This window comes from Trachemys scripta, chromosome 21 (assembly GCF_013100865.1).
Source record: "Trachemys scripta elegans isolate TJP31775 chromosome 21, CAS_Tse_1.0, whole genome shotgun sequence".
In the NCBI taxonomy this organism is placed as follows: domain Eukaryota; kingdom Metazoa; phylum Chordata; order Testudines; family Emydidae; genus Trachemys; species Trachemys scripta.
In genome coordinates, this window is record NC_048318.1 from 17,733,923 (window position 1) to 17,753,397 (window position 19,475).

The window sequence follows — 19,475 nt, forward strand, 5'->3', positions numbered from 1 at the left end:
GGGGTCCCTTCCAGTTCTAGGAGATAGGATATCTCCATATATTATTACTATTATCAGATTCCACAGGCTATGGGAATTCCTCTCCTGACTCTCTCCAATAGGATCAATGACTCTCCAGCCGGGAAGGGTGCTTTCCCTGAAGGCTGCATATCCCTTGCTAAATATACTCCAGCTCACCCTGTCCTAGGGGCCCAGCTCTAGCAGCCTCATGGGACTTTCCTCTTCTCCCATAGGAGTAGCCCACTGAGCCACACATTCCAAGGAGGAGAACAAGGTGCTCATCCCCAGAATATCACAGGGGTGTAAGCATGTGGGCATGCATGGCCAGCCCTCCCTGTCAATCTCCTAGGGCAGCCACACCTCTTCACTGTCACACTTAAAACAAGGGGGAATTGAGCTGTCTCTACGACTCAAACCCTCAGGTCAGGCAGGGCACCAAACAGTCTGCAGCCCCTAGCTCAGCAGACAGGAGACCAACACAGGGGGGGGGCTACCACCCCGGGGGTGAGGTGGCAAGGGGACCAGGCCCACCCAACTCCCCAGGTCCCACCCTAGGGCCCAGGCAGTGGCAAAGTGTCCCACTACTGGGTCAACAGGGATCTACCCACAACACACTGACCAGTCTTCAGGCAGCAACACAGCCTGACTACCATCAGCTGTCCCAGAGCTACTTCCTCTCCTCCCCTCCCCTCAAGGTGTACCTGAGTCCCATGGACATCTTCCCCCTCCCCAGGATACACGTCCTGGGGCAATCCCAGCTGCTCCTCGGCATCAGTGAGGTTTAGCAGCTCTGGAGAAGCCTCAGGGCAGTAGACATCTTCTGCAGGCTCCTGCCCCAGCAGTGGGAAGAACACATCCATCTCCCTTGGCAGCTGCAGCCCAACTGAGCCACAGGGCCCGCCTTTTATACTTCCTGTCCCTGCCCCGCCCCTCTGCTTCTGGTGCCATGGGTGTGGCCTTCCTGGTTCCGCCCACCAGGGGGCCTCTGGCCGTCTCTCCCTGTCAGTCTCCAAGGGCAACTATGCCTCTTTGCTCCAGGGGCCAGGACAGGCATCCTTCCCCCCACTCCTGCCTGGCTGTGCAGATCCTGTCCTTACCTGGTCTGGTTTCCCTCCCCATGACCAGGCGGAGGCATTGTGTTCCAAGACACCCCACCAAAATGCTGAGGGTGCAGCAGAGAATGCACCATCAGCGTGAGACTCAGGGGAGCCCAGAGAGAGAGAGAGAGGGACCAAAACGGGGTTTTAGATTATTCACCCCTTTCTTAAAAAATGGGACATTTCCTATGTGCATCAGAAGAGCAGGTCAGTTGGCTTCAAAATGGAGGGGTGGATGCAAAAATCCAGGGTGGGTTTATGCACAGGGCAGTGGCACCATTCATTCCCTCTAGGAAGCCTGTGATTCCCTCACAGAAATAAAAATAGGACCAGTCTTACGGGTGGGTGACCACCCAGGGGGGAAACATCAGCACTTAATTTGTGCCAGGGATTGCCAGGGCTGAGCATTGGCACCTCTAGGCTTGGCGGTACATAGCCCTGGCATCTGTGGGCTCCCGGCCAGCAGCTGCTGCTCTCCAGCTGCCAGAGGCAGGAGGCAAGGAGCGGGGCAGCAGTGGGGCGCAAGGTCGCAGAAGGGGGTGTGGTGCAATGGGGCAAGGGAGGTAGCAGTCCTGGGGGTGAGGAGCCCAGGGAGGCAGCAAGATCCAGGGGCAATGGGGGGATGTGTGGGGAGACCAGGGAGGCAGCAACGGACAAGGACAGTGGGGGGATGGATGTGGCAACCAGGGTGATGGATGGGGAGGCAGCGGGGGCCAGGGGCACGATTATCCTTAAGGCCAGCCTTGAATATCCTCCTCTGCCTGATGAAGAGAAGGGATGTGAGGAGGGATCTCCTGCTGCCCAGGTGGTGGGCCACAGAAATTGGGGGCAGGGGGAATCCCTCCTGCTTGCCTGGTGAAGCTGTTCTACTTGGCTTAATTATTCTTTGAGCCAACATGAAAACAAGACTCTGGCAGCAGGCTCGTGGTTAGGCTGATACCTGGTGCGTGGGAGCTGTAGGTTCAAATCTCCCCCTGGGGCTGCTGTGAAGCAGTTTGAAGAGAGAGCTCCTGGGGTGTGCCTGGGTGCTGTGCTCAGGGGCTCCCTGCCTCTTGAAGCTGTTCCAATTGAATTAACTAGTTTTGGGGCTGGCCCAGGGCCAGGACTCCCGCTACAGGCTGGGGGCTAGGCTAGGTGTGGGTTCAAATCCCCTGCTTGGCCTGCTGAGAAGCAATTTTAAGAGAGCTCTCCTGCAGCCGGGGTGTGCGCTTTGGGGGGTAGTGCTGAGGGGCTCCCTCACTCTTGCCTTTTGAAGTTGTTCCACTTGATTTAACTGTTCTTCAGGCCAGGCCAAAAGCCTGAGTCACTCTATAATCTGGGGTTAGGGTACTAGCTTGGGCTGTAGGAGAGGCTGGCTCAAATCCCGGGGTTTGCACAGGGATTTTCTGCCTCCTCGGTGATTGCCCTTTGGGGTGTGACATCCATGTCTGAACCCCCTCCCTTTCTCAGGAGGCCATTGTCACCTTTGGACAGGGAGGGGATTCAGACAGGGCTTGCCCATCTCTGACTTTCCCTGAGAGGTGGGAGCCCCCAGTTCACACCCCTCAGCAGAGAAGGGGAGTGACCTGGGGTCTGCCACAGCCTGGGTGGCTAGCCACTGGGGACAAGAGAGGGATTTGGGTCTTTTGTATGGCCACCATTACTCATTAATTAAACCAGCAAGAGCTGCTCTGTATAGTCCACAGTCGATTTACAAGGGCCTGCACCTCAGGCACCAGACCCCCTCCACTGAGGCAGAGGGGAGATTTGAACCAAGGTCACTCACATCCCAGAGAAGTGCCCATGGAGGCAAGCTTTAGCCCAGTTATTATGTACATCTCTACCTCGATATAACGCTGTCCTCAGGAGCCAAAAAATCTTACCGCGTTATAGGTGAAACCGCGTTTTATCAAACTTGCTTTGATCTGCCAGAATGCGCAGCCCTGCCCCCCCCCCTCCCGCCCCTCGGAGCGCTGCTTTACCGTGGTATATCCGAATTACTGTTATATCGGGGTAGAGGTGTAGTTAAAGTGGACCAGCGTCAATAGAAAAGACTGAGGGAGCCCTGCGTCAGAATACCTCCCAGTCCAGCACTTACACCCTTCGCTTGAGAGGTTAGAGAGCAATGTTCAAGTCCCATCTCAACCAGCAACCTCACTGATCGGGGAGCGGGGGGGGGGGCCCAAACCACTGGATGATTGGGGCTGCCCCAATTATCATCTAATGAAGGTGGACCAGCTTCACCAGGAGAGACTGAGGGAGCGCCCAGCTCAGAATACCTCCCCCTCTGGCATTTAGGCCATTCACTTAAAAGGTTAAAGCTCAATGCTTATGGGGATGGAGGGGGAGGGATTTTACCTACTGGGTTTGTGTTCAGAATTGTCTGATGGTTCTGGACAGAAAAAGAAACCGGTACAGGGCAGAGAAACCGGCTGAGTCAAACCCACCTGGGGACAAGCTTTAACCTTCTCTCAGAAGAAGCTTTATTGAGGCAAAGCACGGAACTGATTTTACAAAGGAAAGCCATGAAAACGGTGTGTATAGAGGTGCAGGGCTGAGAGGGTTAATGTCTCCGATGCAAGGGGCTTGGCTCCTGGAGAGAACTCCCCCCCAGACAGGGCACTGGGCAGGAAGCCTCTTTCCAGACAGTCCAGGCAGCTCTGGAATTGGAAAGAAATAATAGAAAGAGTTAAATCAGCCGGGCAGTAGATACCTGCAGACTAGTTCCCAGCTCAGTGCTGCGCCCCCTGCTGGTGCATGCGGCACTCCTCTTGCACAAACACACACAGATAGGCCACACCTACCGGGCAATCCCATTCTCTGCCCGTTGAGCCATCTGATTGGCTGAGAAGTTTTCGTCCCAGATTGCCGCTGCACTGTGTGGATGTCAATACTGTTTCCTCCCATTGGATCAGACCCAAAAAGGTTTGTGCCACCTGGATCCTTTCCCCTCCACCCCCACCCCACGTCCTGGCCTTGGACTTAAACAGCAGCACGGTGAGCAACCGCTCTACAGATACAGCTCACGCAGCATGGAGAGTCCAGCCCCAGCCCTTCCCTGGGGTTTGGCTTTGTTACCTACAAAATAGATACGTGCATAAAGCTCAGACTTAGACATTCTCCGCAGGCTGGGAAGCTGCTAGGACTCCTCTCTCTAGGCTGCTCAGTCCACACCCTAGATCCTCTGCCTCCCAGAGAATCCCTCCCATTTCCCTTATGTCCCAGTGGGGTACTGAGCCTCCTGCCCCAGGGAGTCAGCAGAGCCCACTTAACCCTTTCCTAGCAGGATGGACACCTGCCAACGGAGCAGTGCATCAGGCATCACTGCCAGCCTGATACACCATACAGCCCTGCTCTCCACCCCCCGCTGCTCTCCCTCTGTTCCACGTACCTGCAGCTACAGCTCGTCATCGTCACCTTGTCTAAGGAAACAGACGGAAAAGAGAGAGAAAGTAGCATTAGCACGAGCCAAAGCAGCCAAGGGGAAAGTGAATGTCTCCGGCCCTCGAACCATCTACAGACTCCCACTAAAGAGAAGACATGGGCTGACTGACTTGGACGATTTAAAAGAACACCAACCTTCTTCTCTTCTTTGCTCCGCAGCGGAACCGCCGACCTGGAAACAAGGGAAAGCGTCTGAGGCCTCCTTCGCCTTGGCTGTGCTGGTCCTCCCCACCCCGGTGCTCCCTGGCCGACACGCCCCCTCACTGCTCTCAGGCTTCCACTCACCTTCTGCTGCTCCTCTCTCTTTGATGCAATAATCCTGCTGTCTCTGTGGGGCAAAGAGCCCCTCCCCTGCAGCCTCTGCCTCCTCAACTCGGCATGGCCTCTGCAGCCATCGCCTAGGGACCAAGGCCACCCCACCCACAGTGGTGGGAACTCTAGGCACAGCCCTGGTTCAGCAGGCACACCAGAGTCTGGCTTGGGGTCCCCGAAGCTGTGGGGCCGGCCAGCCCTCGGGCATTGGGGGTGGGTGGGTGGGTAGGGTAAGAACCGTGCCCATCTCTGGACTGACCCCTAGCTTTGTTTTCGAGCCACCAGGTCTCGGTTTAGTGATGTAGTTATTTTCCTCCTTGTTTGACTCCCGTGCCGCCTGCCCCTGCCCAGCCGGGAGGGAGATGCACTCTGGGAACGTGCTCTGGGTTCTCCCTCACTGTCCTGTGGGTGCTAATGGGACATTTCAGCCTCCTTGAGCTCTCTGAACAAACGCCCTGTTCAGCCAAAGGTCCCCACAAGGCCCAGCCAGGCATGGACACCAGCTGAGAGAGCCAGGGCTGCCTGCCTTCTGGGAGCTGCCCTGAGCACACCGATAAAAAGCAGCCGTGCGTCTGGAACCCACGTGGAATACGCTGTTATTCCCATCTGCAGAGTGTGCAGCGTTTGGGGTTAGGGGTGAGACGCACGGCCTAGGTTATTGAAGAGTCCATGGCACTTTGCACAGAGCTGCTGACCCAGTCCTTCTGGCCGAACTCCACCCCAGGTACTTCCAGTCTGCATCTCTCTCTAAACTGCTACTGCAGCTTCAAGTGCATACAATTTTCTCCTTCCCTTTCTTCCCTATAGTGTTGTGCACTGTTAAATGTCTATTGTGTTCCATCCCAGAGCTGGCTGCATGTCAGCAGTGGACAAGGTGTCTAGGTTTGCAAAACAGCCCAGCATGTTGGGTCACCAGGGAGTCTGCAGGAGTGGAGCACTTTGGAAAACCTGGTTTCTGCCTCTAGAAATGTCAGATTTTGTTGCTCCCATTTTTAATTGGTGACCTTTTCACCCTGAGCCTTAAAGCTGGCAGGAAAATGCAAAATTGCTTCTGCAAATATTTGCACAATGAAGGTATTAGGGATACTAGCACCACTACAGAGGGGCATTCAGGATGGGGGATTACCGTATCCGAGGTAGAAACAAAACTTGAATGCCTTAATGGGGCTAAGTCGGGAGGACCGGACGATCTTCATCCGAGAATATTGAAGGAATTGGCGCGGGAAATAGCAGGCCCATTAGCGATAATATTTAATGAATCTGTAAACTCGGGGGTGGTCCCGTTAGACTGGAGAATAGCTAATGTGGTTCCTATTTTCAAGAAAGGGAAAAAAAGTGATCCGGGTAACTACAGGCCTGTTAGTTTAACATCTGTAGTGTGCAAGGTGTTAGAGAAAATTCTGAAAGAGAAACTAGTTGAGGACCTGGAGGTTAGTGGCAATTGCGATAAATTACAACATGGTTTTACGAAGGGCAGATCGTGCCAAACGAATCTGATCTCCTTCTTTGAGAAAGTAACGGATTTATTAGATAAGGGAAATGCGGTGGACCTGATATACCTGGATTTCAGTAAAGCGTTTGATACTGTACCCCATGAGGAATTATTGGTTAAACTGAAAAACATGGGGATCGATATGAAAATCCAGAGGTGGATAAGGAATTGGTTAATGGGGAGAATGCAGCGGGTCGTATTAAAGGGTGAACTGTCGGGTTGGAGGGAGGTTACTAGTGGAGTGCCTCAAGGTTCGGTTTTGGGACCCATTTTATTTAATCTATTTATAACTGACCTCGGAACCGATTGCAGGAGTGGGCTGATAAAGTTTGCGGATGATACGAAGGTGGGAGGCGTTGTAAATTCGGAGGAGGATAGGGATATCCTGCAGGGAGACTTGAACGAGCTTGTGAATTGGAGTATCAGGAATAGGATGAAATTTAATAGTAAAAAGTGTAAGGTGATGCATTTGGGGATGACTAATAAAAATTTTAGTTACAAGATGGGGACGCATTGGTTAGAAGTAACGGAAGAGGAGAAGGACCTAGGGGTCCTAGTAGACCGCAGGATGACTATGAGTCGACAATGCGACGTGGCGGTGAAAAAAGCCAATGCTGTCTTGGGATGCATTAGGCGAGGTATATCTAGTAGGGATAAGGAGGTCCTGCTTCCGTTGTACAAGGCGCTGGTGAGACCTCATTTGGAGTACTGTGTGCAGTTCTGGTCTCCCATGTTTAAAAAAGATGAACTCAAACTGGAACGGGTGCAGAGAAGGGCCACTAGGATGATCAGAGGAATGGAAAACCTGTCGTATGAAAAGAGACTAGAGGAGCTTGGGTTGTTTAGTCTGACAAAGCGAAGGCTGAGGGGGGATATGATTGCTATCTTTAAATATATTAGAGGGATTAATACGAGGGAGGGAGAAGAATTATTCCAGCTTAGTACTAATGTGGATACGAGAACGAATGGATATAAACTGGCCGTGGGGAGGTTCAGGCTTGAAATTAGACGAAGGTTTCTGACCGTCAGAGGGGTGAAATATTGGAACGGCCTTCCGAGGGAAACGGTGGGGGCGACGGACCTGTCTGGTTTTAAGATTAAGTTAGATAAATTTATGGAGGGAATGGTTTAATGGTAAAACATAGTAGTCAAGGAAAACCAAGAAATGGTAGGTAAATTGTATAATGGCTGACAGGGGTCAGGCTGGAGACTCTTGCCTATATGCTCGGGGTCTTACTGATCGCCATATTTGGGGTCGGGAAGGAATTTTCCTCCAGGGCAGATTGGCTGAGCCTCTGGAGGTTTTTCGCCTTCCTCCGCAGCATGGGGCAGGGATCTCTAGCAGGAGGGTTTCTGCCGATTGAAGTCACCTAAAACAGGATTGGGGACTTCAACAGCAGAGTCCAGGGAAGGGGTAGGGACGGTTTTATGGCCTGCAGCATGCAGGGGGTCAGACCAGATGATCATAATGGTCCCTTCTGACCTTAAAGTCTATGAGTCTATGAGTAAATATTTGCACAATCTCCTCTCCACCCCACCCCCATTTTCTGTTGGAATCTTGCCTTGATGGAAATTTTCCTACCAGCTTCTACTAAAGATTAACACGCACCCAAATCTGCATCTAAGATCTGAGCCAGGTACCCAGCCTCTGGCCCCCAGCTCAGTGGGGCCTCCTGCAGCGAGAACAAAGCAGAGAGGAGATATGGGAGACAGAGACCATTGTTCTCACTGATGTCCAAGCCCAGGGCGGAGCGAGGGCCGGGGAGGCCAGGTTAAACATTTCAGGGAAAGCTGAAGCTCTAAGCGTAGCTGACAGATCATGGAACTGCTGTTGCTGGGGTTCTTCAGGGCTAAGCCTAGGCCCCTCTGCCATGCATGTTAGCAGGCCCTTCCGGCCCCCAGGCTGTGACGCACACAGATGCACCCTCCCCTCCCTTCCCCTGAGCTGGGCAGCCCCCTGCAGCACAGTGGGGGGGAGCAGAGAAGAGCCCCCACGTGACCCCAGCCTTTGGGCTGGCGGGAGACCGGTCTGCAGCCCCCCACTAGTGACACTTACTGAGAATGATGAGGAGTCCGAACACGAAAGCCACCACGGCAAAGATCAGTCCCCCATTCCGAATGGTCTCGTAATCTCGGAAGGAGAAAGAGGCCTGTTAGCCTGGCGGAGCAAAGGGAGCGGGGCTGGGGGAGGGGAGAGTCGCATCTCGCCGAGCTCTGAAGCTCTTGGGTGAGCAAGCGTGATCATCTACCGCTGGGGCGGCCCAGGCCTTCACCGCAGCTCCAGCCACGGCAGCTGGGCTTGGGCTGCTGCCTTAGAACAGCGCCTTGAAGGGCTTTGCTTCTACTCCCAGTGCCACGCAGCTGGGTGTCAGGCCCCCCGGCCCCTCTGTGACACGTGTGTGACATGTATGTGTGCCACCAAGGGCATCCCACGCAGCTACCCACAGGCTCACAGAGCTGTGCCCCTGGCTACGGGATGCTTACCAGGGCTGGCGCTGCCTACAGATCCAGGGGATAACCACAGGTCAGAAGGGTGGCCTGGGGGCTAGGGGCCATGGCGAGATCTGGGCTCAATCCTTGGCCCATCCCAGACTCCCTGCGTGACCAGGGGCGAGTCACTGAATCTGCCTCAGTTCCCTGCCAGCACCCAGGGGCCAACAGCCCTCCCGCTCCGTCCTATTGACACCGGGCAGGGGCCGTCTCTTCTACGGTGTTTGGAGCACAGGGGGACCCGAACCCCTGGACAAAGAATTACAGATCAAAGGCCGGGGTAGCCAGGGCCTCGTGGGATGGCGCAGAGGAGAGTCTTACCATAGGTGAACTTGTCAGGCACCTGCTCTGGGACGATCTCTGGAAGAAGAGCGAGCAGGTCAGTGAGGACCCAATGGGGTGGGGTCCCAAAGCTGTTGGTGTATCGTAGCTCCACAACACGAGGGAACGGTTATGGAATGGGCTCCCCGCACCCCAGACTCTGAGCCTAGCTGCCCCGGGGTGGGCATGTCTCCTGAACAGTGCCCAGGGCTCCAGGGGAGAGCTGGGGAAACAGCTGATCCGTCCCTGCCCATGGCAGCCAAGGAGAGCCTTCGGGGCAAGCCAGCATGGTGATCCCAGGCCACAGCGGCCACATTCTGTCTGGCTGATGGTGAAGCCCTGTGGGATCTCGTGGGGCTGCTGGTAGTGGAGACTGGGAATACCGGGGATAGATCCTACCCTAGTCCATGAGACCAACTCCCAGTGGCTTCCACAGCTACCATGACACACCGGCCCCAAATTCACTGCGTCCAAGTGCCAGAGAGTCTGCGAGTCCCGTGTACCTCCCCTCCTTCTGTCCACTTGTCCCAGGTCAGTATGGGTATGATTCATTTTCAACAGCATGTTTCGAAATCTACCCTTCAGCTTAGACCTGAAGCCCCCTTTCCCCCCACCCCTCCCATTATTTCAGCCCTTTCTCTTCCTTCCCAACCCCCCCATTATTCCAGCCCTTTCTCTTCCCCCAGCCCCCAATTATTCCAGCCCTTTCTCTTCCTTCCCACTCCTCCCATTATTCCAGCCCTTTCTCTTCCCCCAGCCCCCAATTATTCCAGCCCTTTCTCTCCTGAACATGTGTGCCAATGCACTTCCTCTCTGACCCACAGGCCCTCCCTGCTAGTCCAGTCCTCGGTCTCCCAAACACATCTGCTCTGCAAGCCTACAGTCACAGATCACCACAACCTGCTCTGAACGGACAGATTGTAACTGCTGCTGCTTGCCAGGCATCTGCACAGCCCAGCGTCCTGTGCACTGGGAGCGGCGTCTTGGGGGAGTCGTAAAACCTAGCAGGGTCCCTGGTCCCCAGAGAGAGCTCTGTGAGGGGAACAGGCCATGAGGACAATGGAGAAGGGGTGGAGTAAGGACACGGTTGATTTCACAGATTACATGCTCCTTGGGGAGCATGATTGGCTTTCCAAAGAGTCCTCAGGAAACTGCTATTTTTTTCAGACCCTTTTCCATCACGGGAAGCAGCTAGAGGCAGGTTGGATTCCATGTCCCTGGGATTTGGGGGGGAAATTGGTTTCCAGAGTCAAACTTCCTGGGTGGATCCAAACACCCCTTAAACTTTGGGCAAATTCCAATCTCGACCCTGTCTAAAGCAACGTGTTCAGGAGGAGGAGGAGGAGGAAGAAAAGGTTAACCTGCGTAGAGTTACACAGCTGCCACCAGTCACTGGCACATTCAATATTCACCTTCTAACCTGCCTTTCCAACTCAATGATTTCTCACACACGCGGAGGGGACTGCGGAGCACTGGGTAGAAAACAGCCAACAACTCAGACTCTTATTCATCTGCCTACCACCACCTTGCCTTTTACAGTGCTGGCTTTGTTTGTAGGTGGGGCAGGGGGGGCTTGTTAATCACTGCATTCCAAACAGGGATTGGAATCAGGCACATGGGGTTGGGGGAATAAGACAGAAAAAAAGATGAAAAGGAAAGTGCTAGAATTGTCACAGATTCAAATCTCCATTTTAACCATGGGCAGATTTACTGGTTAGCCTGTGTCCCTCTGAATGGCTCCAGGGTGTATAGGAACCTGTGTTTGCACAAATCAGCCACCATTTGTGGGTGTTACATCACCGACACCCAGGTTTCACTCAGTGCCCGCTTGCCATCTGACCCCAACCCCCCGACGGCAATTCCCACTCCCTTCGGTGAAATGGCAGACCTCCTGACTGCCCAGTAGCACAGCACAGGAACGACTGCTTTCTGCTCAGGTGCGCTGACCCACTCATTCTGTCCCTGTGCCGCTCTTCTCTGCGCGGTCCCCTTAACTTGCCACAGAGTCCTATGGTGAGAACAACTGGGAAGGGAAAATCCCTCTAGAAAATACTGACAGGTTTCAGAGTAGCAGCCGTGTTAGTCTGTATCCGCAAAAAGAAGAACAGGAGTACTTGTGGCACCTTAGAGACTAACAAATTTATTAGAGCATAAGCTTTCATGGACTACAGCCCACTTCTTCGGATGCATATAGAAGAAGTGGGCTGTAGTCCACGAAAGCTTATGCTCTAATAAATTTGTTAGTCTCTAAGGTGCCACAAGTACTCCTGTTCTTTTTTCTAGAAAATACTGACCCTTCCTAGAACTACTGCTCCCTCTGCCCAGGGCAAAACTCTTGGGGTTATTTGGGCATCTCTCCTGAATCCTTAAAGGGTTTCCAGAGCCCTCTTTCCATGTGAGAGGATGGGATCACTCCAAGCACTAGGAAAAGGCATCTAAAAGCATCAGCCAAAATCTGCACACCTGAGAGCCTGATGGCCAGTTCCTGAAGCCCTGTGACGGCTCCACCCGGAGAGCAGCCTGGCTTCCCAAGGCCCTGAGCAGTCTGTGCTCGGCGCCTTTGACAATCAAACCACTCTGCTGATTGAGATGTCTAACCGGGGCTTTAGGCCCCCACGTCTAAGAGCACTGGGAACGCTTCCCTGCTAAAGGGGCAGTCGCGTCTGTCTGTCTGCCTAAGCACAGAGCGCTGTCTGCCTGCCACGCCTGCCAGCAAAGCCTAAACGCCAGTTGCAGAGAGGGTGAATGAATGGCGGCGCGCTCCCCCTGCTCCCAGGTACAGCCTGGCAGAGCACAGCCTGCCTCCGACAGGAACCCGTTTGTCCCTGGGAGCTGAAGAGCAGCGAGACCCTTACCGTCAGCCATCTTCCCAGCGAGCCGTCCAGCGGGTGCCTTGGTCTGGGCGTGTGTACCACCGGGAAAGCACATTAATGGGGGGGCGGGGGACAAACATCATTAAACATTAACGGCCTCAGTGTAATGTTTATCCCAGTCACAAGGTGAGGCACATGGCCCAGATCCAGGTTTTGGAAACATCAAATACCTTGAGGGGCAAAGGAAAGAACAAGCCCCTGCAACCAGCTCTCTCCAGTTCACACGGAGAGCAGGGGCTGAGCCAGATGCGCCCTCAGACTCTGTTTGAAAGGTCAATGGAGTTCAGCGAGGGGCATCTCGGCTCTGACAGCCTCAGCAGGGAGAGGGGAAGGGCTGATAACCAATTAGGGCACTTTTCATTCTCCAGGTGCTTGGCAACCTTCCTACTCAGCCCCCACAAGCTCTGTCTGCTGGGCCCTGTCATTATCTCCATGTTGCGGTGGGAAACTGAGGCACGGGGAAGGGACTTGGCCAAGGTCACCCAGTGAGTCAGAGGCAGAGCTGTGGGATTTCCTGGCTCCAGCCCTTGGCTCTGATCCCTTGATCATGTCTCTTGGCTGGCTACTGGCTAGCAACATAGGAGGGGAAGGGAAATCCTACCCCACCACCACGCTGGCAGCTTGGCGCGGAGAGAGGGGTCCCACTAAGGCCAGGCCAGAGTTCAGCATTGCTTGGCCCTTCTGCACGCCCAGCCTCTGAGCTGCTGATGGAGTAGGCTGCCCCAGTCCTAGTCCTTCGGAGAGGATACAGGAGAACCTCAGAGTTACGAACACCAGAAAGTTACAAACTGACCAGTTAGCTACACACCTCATTTGGAACTGGAAGTACACAATCAGGCAGCAGCAGAGACCAACAACAAAAAAGGAGAAGCAAATACAGTACAGTGCTGTGTTAAACGTAAACTACTAAAAAAATAAAGGGAAAACAGCATTTTTCTTCTGCATAGTAAAGTTTCAAAGCTGTACTAAGTCAATGTTCAGTTCTAAACTTTTGAAAGAACCACCATAATGTTTTCAGAGTTACGAACAACCTCCATTCCGGGGCTTTGCAACTCTGAGGTTCTACTGTAATCGACACACATCCCAGCAAAGGCAGCACCCTGCACCCGGGGCAATAGGCAGGCAGTCCAGTCCATGCCATTGGTTTTGCCAATGCTGTCTGCATACGCAAATCGCTTTGTGCTGACTCCTCTCCCCCCCAGGTCCGTAAACCTCCCTCTCCCCAGCAGCCAGAGGCTAAATGCTGAGCACTCTGTTAAGTGCAGTTTGTTCTGTTCTGGCAATCAGTGACCAGCAAGTCACGCATCCCAGCCGATTACTGGTATGGTGCTTACAGAGTGGAACCTGCCCCAGGGAAAAACCAATGAGGAGTCCTTGTGGCACCTTAGAGACTAAAATTTATTTGGGCACAAGCTTTCGTGGGCTAAAATTTTCAGTCCATGCATCTGATGAAGAGGGTTTTAGCCCACAAAACCTTATGCCCAATAAATGTGTTAGTCTTTAAGGTGCCACAAGGACTCCTCGTTGTTTTTGCTGATACAGATTAACACGGCTACCCCTCTGAAACCTACCCCAGGGACTTCTTTCTGCACCCGATTCCCAGAGCCCCCAGGGAACACACCCTGACACCACCGTGCTGGGCAGCAATGGAAGAACCTAGCCAGCTCGCTGAATAGCTGGACAAACACCGTCCTAGGCCAGCTTTGAGAATCTAATCAGCTCTAATTACAGCCTCAGTGATACCAAAGTCTCACACGAAAACCCTGGCCCTGAGGAACTGCTGGGGCACATTGCAGAATGTTTGTCCTTGTCATAAAATGGTTTCTCCTTCTGTTTTGCATAAGCAAGAAGCAATAGTTGCAATGAGGGGCTGGGAGGACAGCATCTGTCTGTCTGTCTGGGGATTTATGCCAGGTGCTGACCAGCACAGGGTCTGAGTGCCAGGGTTACAGGCTATTTACTGACACCAGGTCTATTGTTTGTCTCTTTAAAGCAGACCAAGGTATGACCCCTGGAATTCGGGTCTTAGCATCATTGACTGGAGACAGCCTCAAATCAAGCCCAAATCTGAATCCTACTTCTGGAACACCGTCTGCCTGCCACGCCTGCCAGCAAAGCCTAAACGCCAGTTGCAGAGAGGGTGAATGAATGGCAGCGCGCTCCCGTGCTTAAACATTAACGGCCTCAGTGTAATGGAAATCTGAATCCTACGTCTGTGGCTTGCATCAGCCCCTGACTGTAGTGCACACCGTGCAGCAGACCCCGTTTGTCCCGATAAAGGAAGACCTCGGAGGAATGACTGAAATTTGTGAGATAGTGAACAAACCACACCCCTCGACTCCCAAGAATGATGCCGCAGGAGCTGGACTGGTGCAGGTTAGCTTTAACTAAACCAGTGTGACCCAAGAACCTCTGGATGCCAACTTGCAGAGCGCACTGGGGTATAACGGGGTGCAGGGATCTCCTGGCTTTATCCCAAGAACATCCTGTAATGTGCTTAGAAAAAGCCTGTGTCACACTAATCGTTATAACCATTGTGAGCTGCATGTACGGAGATACAGCAACAGCATGTTCTCTAGGGCACGCATCTCTTGAGATAAACTGGGGGAGGGGGGCACTGCTCTCCAGGGTAGATCATTGTGTATTGTTTGTCATACAATAGGGGTCTATTAACATACTAAGTCAAATGCTAATGAAGAGCTGGTGGAGGCTTGAGAAGGAAACTAACAGGAAGAAGTAAACAGCAGGGGGCAGAGGGACCCTATCTTGACATGAACCCAAAGGCTTGTTCTGGTATTTTTAGGGGCACAAAGATACACCCTGGCATCCTTCACCTGGGACGCGAACGGACAGAGAATTTGCTTCATGCAAAGGGGGATCTCAGCTTGGCTTGGCTGAAAGCGCTGGAGAGACCTTTGGGTGAGCTGTGCTTCCTCAGACCAGAGGAGTCCTTGTTCGTACCATTTAGGCTTTAGCATGTGCTGTGATGTTGTGTCTTTTTGTTCTGGAATGGAACTCAAGTGCAGTATGGGATACAGGAGCGTCTGGCTAAGGTGAAACTGGTAAATGACAAGACACTGTTCCTTGGGGAATAGAGCAGCTGGGATTTCTGTGGTTATCCAGCGACCGAGTAGGGTCTGGATACCACCAGGGGACACTTTGAAGGGACAAGGGAGTTGAAGTGCATCTATTGTCGACCTTCCAGGCACAGACAGGACAGGTGTAGCCCAGAGGAGAGTGCGTGAGTGACTGACAGGCTGGCTGGGTTAGGGAATTAACACCCAGCAAGATTCCCTTGCGCTGGTGTCTGGTAATAACAAGGAAGCTCACAGCCCTGCGTGCCTTGAGAAGCATGACAGCTAGTGCTTGGCACATCTTGGAGCATCCTACAGCCCCTGGAATGAGAGAGCTCCCTCCAGCCCCAGCCCTGCTGGGCGGCTGCCAGCTTTGCCGGTGGATGAGGAGGTGGGTGGCTAAGGGAGGTTCTGCTCCACATCATGCCAAGCACTTACCATCTGCTCCACTTCATCACAGCTCCGTTCCCTGAGGAACAGGCTTCAGTGGGCTCTGGGCCTCTGCACTGGTGGATCCCCAATAGAACGGGTGGGAGGGGCTGTCACTTGGGGACAAAAACTCACAGGTGCAAATGTGCTGCCCTGTATTGTTCCAGCCTAAGCCCGCGACTGTCACTGTTCTGGCCCTGTAGCACCCACCCCCTCTCTGACCCGGCTCACTAACTCGCGGGGTGCAAAAATCTCCCCCTCTGCGGCAGCCCGTGACACAGCCTCCTTGTTCTCACTGCCACATGCACACACTCCTGCTCTGTTTTCAACTCTCATTTCAAACCACCTCTCTCCTCTGGCCTAGACCTCCCCCTCCCATCCCTGCATGCACGTGCGCGCGCACACACACACACACACACTCTGACTTTGCAGCCTGTTTAACTCTGTGACACAGCTGGGATTACAGTTTTTAGGAAAGGGGGGGTGGGGATAGGAAACTGAGATGTACTGAACAAACCCCGGTTCTTATTGCACAGCTTCAATAGTGCAAAGTGGCTGGCTTGCCACACACACACACACACACACACACACACACACACACACTTCTGAAAGTCTCTGGGTATTGTTAAAATTGCTGCAGAAAATGGGGCCATTGAAAGGTGACTTGGAAAGATTCCCTCCCCCAGCACAAAACTGATTTTATCGCCTGTCATTAGACAGGAAACACAGTCAGCTCTAACAAAGCCCGGCTGTGCCCCCCCCCCCTCCCCGTGCCTCACCCGTTGAGCACAGGCGTTGTTTGCTATTGGCACTGGTCACTCACAGGGCTGTAGCAAATGGGCACTAAAACACAGTTGAGCAGCAGGGGCGGCTTCCATCGTTTCTTCTGCTACAAGCTTCAAGGGGAGGAACCCTGTACACACACACACACACACACACACACACACACACACACTTTGCAGCTTGAGCTCGGCTCAGAAAGGGCACAGTCCTCCTCCTCCTCGTAACTAAAGCTGTCTCTACACTGCACACCTTCCAGCAGCCTAGCTGTGCCTCTACAACCATGCTCTCTCCTGCCAACAAAATAAAACCACCCCCAACGAGGGGCAGTAGCTTTGTGCGCTGTCCACACCGGTGCTTTTCATCAGTAAAACTTTTGTTGATCGGGGGTGTTTTTTCACACCCCTAACCGGCAACAGTTCTACTGACGGAAGTGCAATGCAGACATAGCCTAAAGAAGCTGAAAGGGAATGAAAAAGGAACGGGAAATCTTACAGAGCTCCCCAGCCTGAGCGAAGCAGCAGCCGGAGGGTGCAGCAGAGACAATGCAAGGGCAGATTAAGGCAGACCAGGGCCAGGAGCCAGCAAACCCTCCGCTCTTCTTCAGGCTTCTCGCAGCCCAACCCTTCCCAGCCCTGATTCTTCCTTCCAAGCTCCCTTCACAAGCTGATGGCGAAGTTCAGGATCCCCCGGGGCCCAGAGACCCCTGGAGTAAACAGCACACCCCTGGTTCCATTGCAGCACGATCAGGCCCCACAGCTGCCTTAATGCACAGACTGCAGGACCTACCGGCCAGCTGAAAGCACGCACAGCTACTCCAGAGCTAGCCGCACACCGTCACTCAGTGCTTGGGGACGTCTTGGCAGGTGCATGACACCCAATTCCATGCATGCTCCGTCGGCTGCCTGCACCGTGGGGGATTGGGGTTCAGCTGGTTGGTCAATGGTGACCTCGCCCTGTGCCCCCCAAAGCAGACAGACAAATATTCCCTTCATTAGCCAGTACTTACCGTGTGATCCATAGGGCTTCCTCAGTTCCCCCGCAGCTCTTCACTGACCTCCAGGGCAGAGAGGGTTGATTCTGGTGGAGCTCTGCTCACAATGAGCTGGGGCAATAGACACTTCGCTGGTACATGGGGGAGGGGGGGCAGGGGGGGACCTTTTCCTCCATCGCTTCCATCTGGCTGTGGGCTCATGCAGATTGTTAAACAGCCTGGCCATGTCTGGGGCCTTTCCTCACTCCCTCCGCAGGCAGTCGGCTCAGTGAGCATCTCTGGCTTTGCACGCAGAGCCTGGCCCTTTGGCTTTCTCTCCCAGTCACTCCTCCACTCACAGCCAGGATAGTGCCGGAGGCGTTGGGGGTTTAACCATTTCCTGACAGAGGAGCTGGCTAAAAGTTGAGACACTTGGAGACAGAACAGGACCATTGTCCATTGGAATTCACCACGGTTAGACCAAGCCAGCCCTGGATTTCTGCACTGCCCGCCTTGGCTCGTGTCCGGCCCTGCACGCTGCACTGGAGAGCTACAGGACGAGAGGTGGCTTTTCAGTCCTCTCCATCATCACCTTCACCCTTTAACTGGCTCCAACATTCACCAGGAGCCCTGGGGAAACCCAGCGTTCTCCTCTGTGCTCATCTGCCGTGGTCGTTCTAAACCTTACGAGCGGGCGTTGCTTTGTTCCCCTGCTTTCCTGTATTAAAGGAGTAACCGCTTCCAGACTGGTCTGATCCTTCCCCAGACAGGCAGGAGCTGGTCCTGTGCTGTGGATCAAGCCGCTAGCCTGTTGAGATGGCCTGGGAGTGCCCAGTCCTGGAGGCCCGGCCCACAGCACGAGTGTCCCTTTGATCCCGCTGTCGATCAGTCCAGTAAAGGAAGGAGAGCGCCATACAGCAGAATCCCTCGCCCCCGTCCCACGCACACTGGAGGTGGATCTGAGGCCCCTGGAAAACCCGCTCCTGTCGCAGCTGAGTGAAGATCAGCTGAAGGGAGAGAGGTGGCGAATGCACTGTGCTGCCTCGGCCACTCTCTCTGCTGCAGAGATACTCAGCTCTGCCGTGTGGAGAATAAACCTACCAGGCCCTTTTGGTGCTCTGCCCACCGGCGGGTCCCAAAGCGCTTTCCAAACGTAGCGCAGGGAATCGATGTGATTCACCCAATGCCGCACAGCAGGCCAGCAGCAGACTTGGGAATAGAACCCAGGAGTCCTGACTCCCGGTCCTGTGGTCTAACCACAGACCGGCACCACACGCCCGTACAAAAGGCGCAAGCGTCTCCAGGCTGCGGCTGTCATACTGAACTGAGCGGTGCGGCCTTCAGAACGACAACGTCAGCAGAACAGCAGCTGCCTGGTGTTTAGAGACCACCCTCTCCCCCCACTGGGAATGGAGAGTCCCCCCAGTCTCCGGTCCAGGGGAGCCCGCTGGCTGGACGGCTGCCATCCCCTGCTGCCTTTCAGAGTCTAGCTCTATGCAAGAGGTGCTGAGGCCCATGAAAACGCCCTAGGACTTTAGATGGCCAGCGTCTAGCTGTGCCTGTGCTAAGAGCATAGGCAGTGTTGCCTTCGCCACTCCAGACCAGGTGCAGCTCACTTTCACCCCACTCGTGAGCATGAGGAAAACACGACCAGACTCAGACATACCCAGCAGATGAAGCTGCCCGTCCAACCTAGCAGCTCAGCTGCAGGACCAAATTAGCTTCAATGATGCTTTGGTTCCAGCAAGAATTCAATGCACGCCCAGTCAGCGCGCAACGTGGTGTTAATTGGAAAGGTTGGCTGCCGGGTGGCCTTCGCCAGTGAGCCCTGACTCATGGGAGAGCCACAGCAGGAGCAAACACACCACCTGGAATCCACCTGCTCCCAAGCGGTGTGTGTGCTAGCTACGCCGCACCACGCTGGGCTCCGTCCCCAAGCCTTGCTCGCACCACGCTGGGCTCCGTCCCCAAATATTGCTATTGGCATTAAATGGAAACTTCCAAGTGGCCTCTGCATATCGTAAAAAAGGCCCGCCCCTAGGGGGCTGTTTTCTTCAGTATTTTCAAGACTGCTGGAGCAGCGAAGCACAAAAGTCTTGGAAACCCTGAAGTGAAAACAAAACTTTCCAGAAATACAGCTTGATCTTTCCTGCCAATGGGTGACCTTGTAGTTCCGATCCGCTAAGGGGAGAGCCATGAAACTGACGGGAA

The 19,475-nt window shown here is 54.0% G+C and overlaps 1 protein-coding gene across 1 annotated transcript in view; it reads right to left on the minus strand.

The window, feature by feature from the left end:
- Positions 1 to 3,535: 3,535 nt before the first annotated feature.
- The window catches only part of LOC117868712 (FXYD domain-containing ion transport regulator 6-like), a 58,530-nt gene continuing 42,590 nt past the window's right edge, over positions 3,536 to 19,475 (minus strand). The window contains exons 8-13 of the mRNA XM_034754906.1: positions 11,991 to 12,072; positions 9,136 to 9,174; positions 8,381 to 8,455; positions 4,656 to 4,692; positions 4,468 to 4,498; positions 3,536 to 3,736 (exon numbers count right to left, since the gene is read on the minus strand). Of these exons, the coding sequence (XP_034610797.1) occupies positions 4,474 to 4,498; positions 4,656 to 4,692; positions 8,381 to 8,455; positions 9,136 to 9,174; positions 11,991 to 12,072 (258 nt within the window). The 3' untranslated portion in view covers positions 3,536 to 3,736; positions 4,468 to 4,473. The remainder of the gene's footprint in view (positions 3,737 to 4,467; positions 4,499 to 4,655; positions 4,693 to 8,380; positions 8,456 to 9,135; positions 9,175 to 11,990; positions 12,073 to 19,475) is intronic.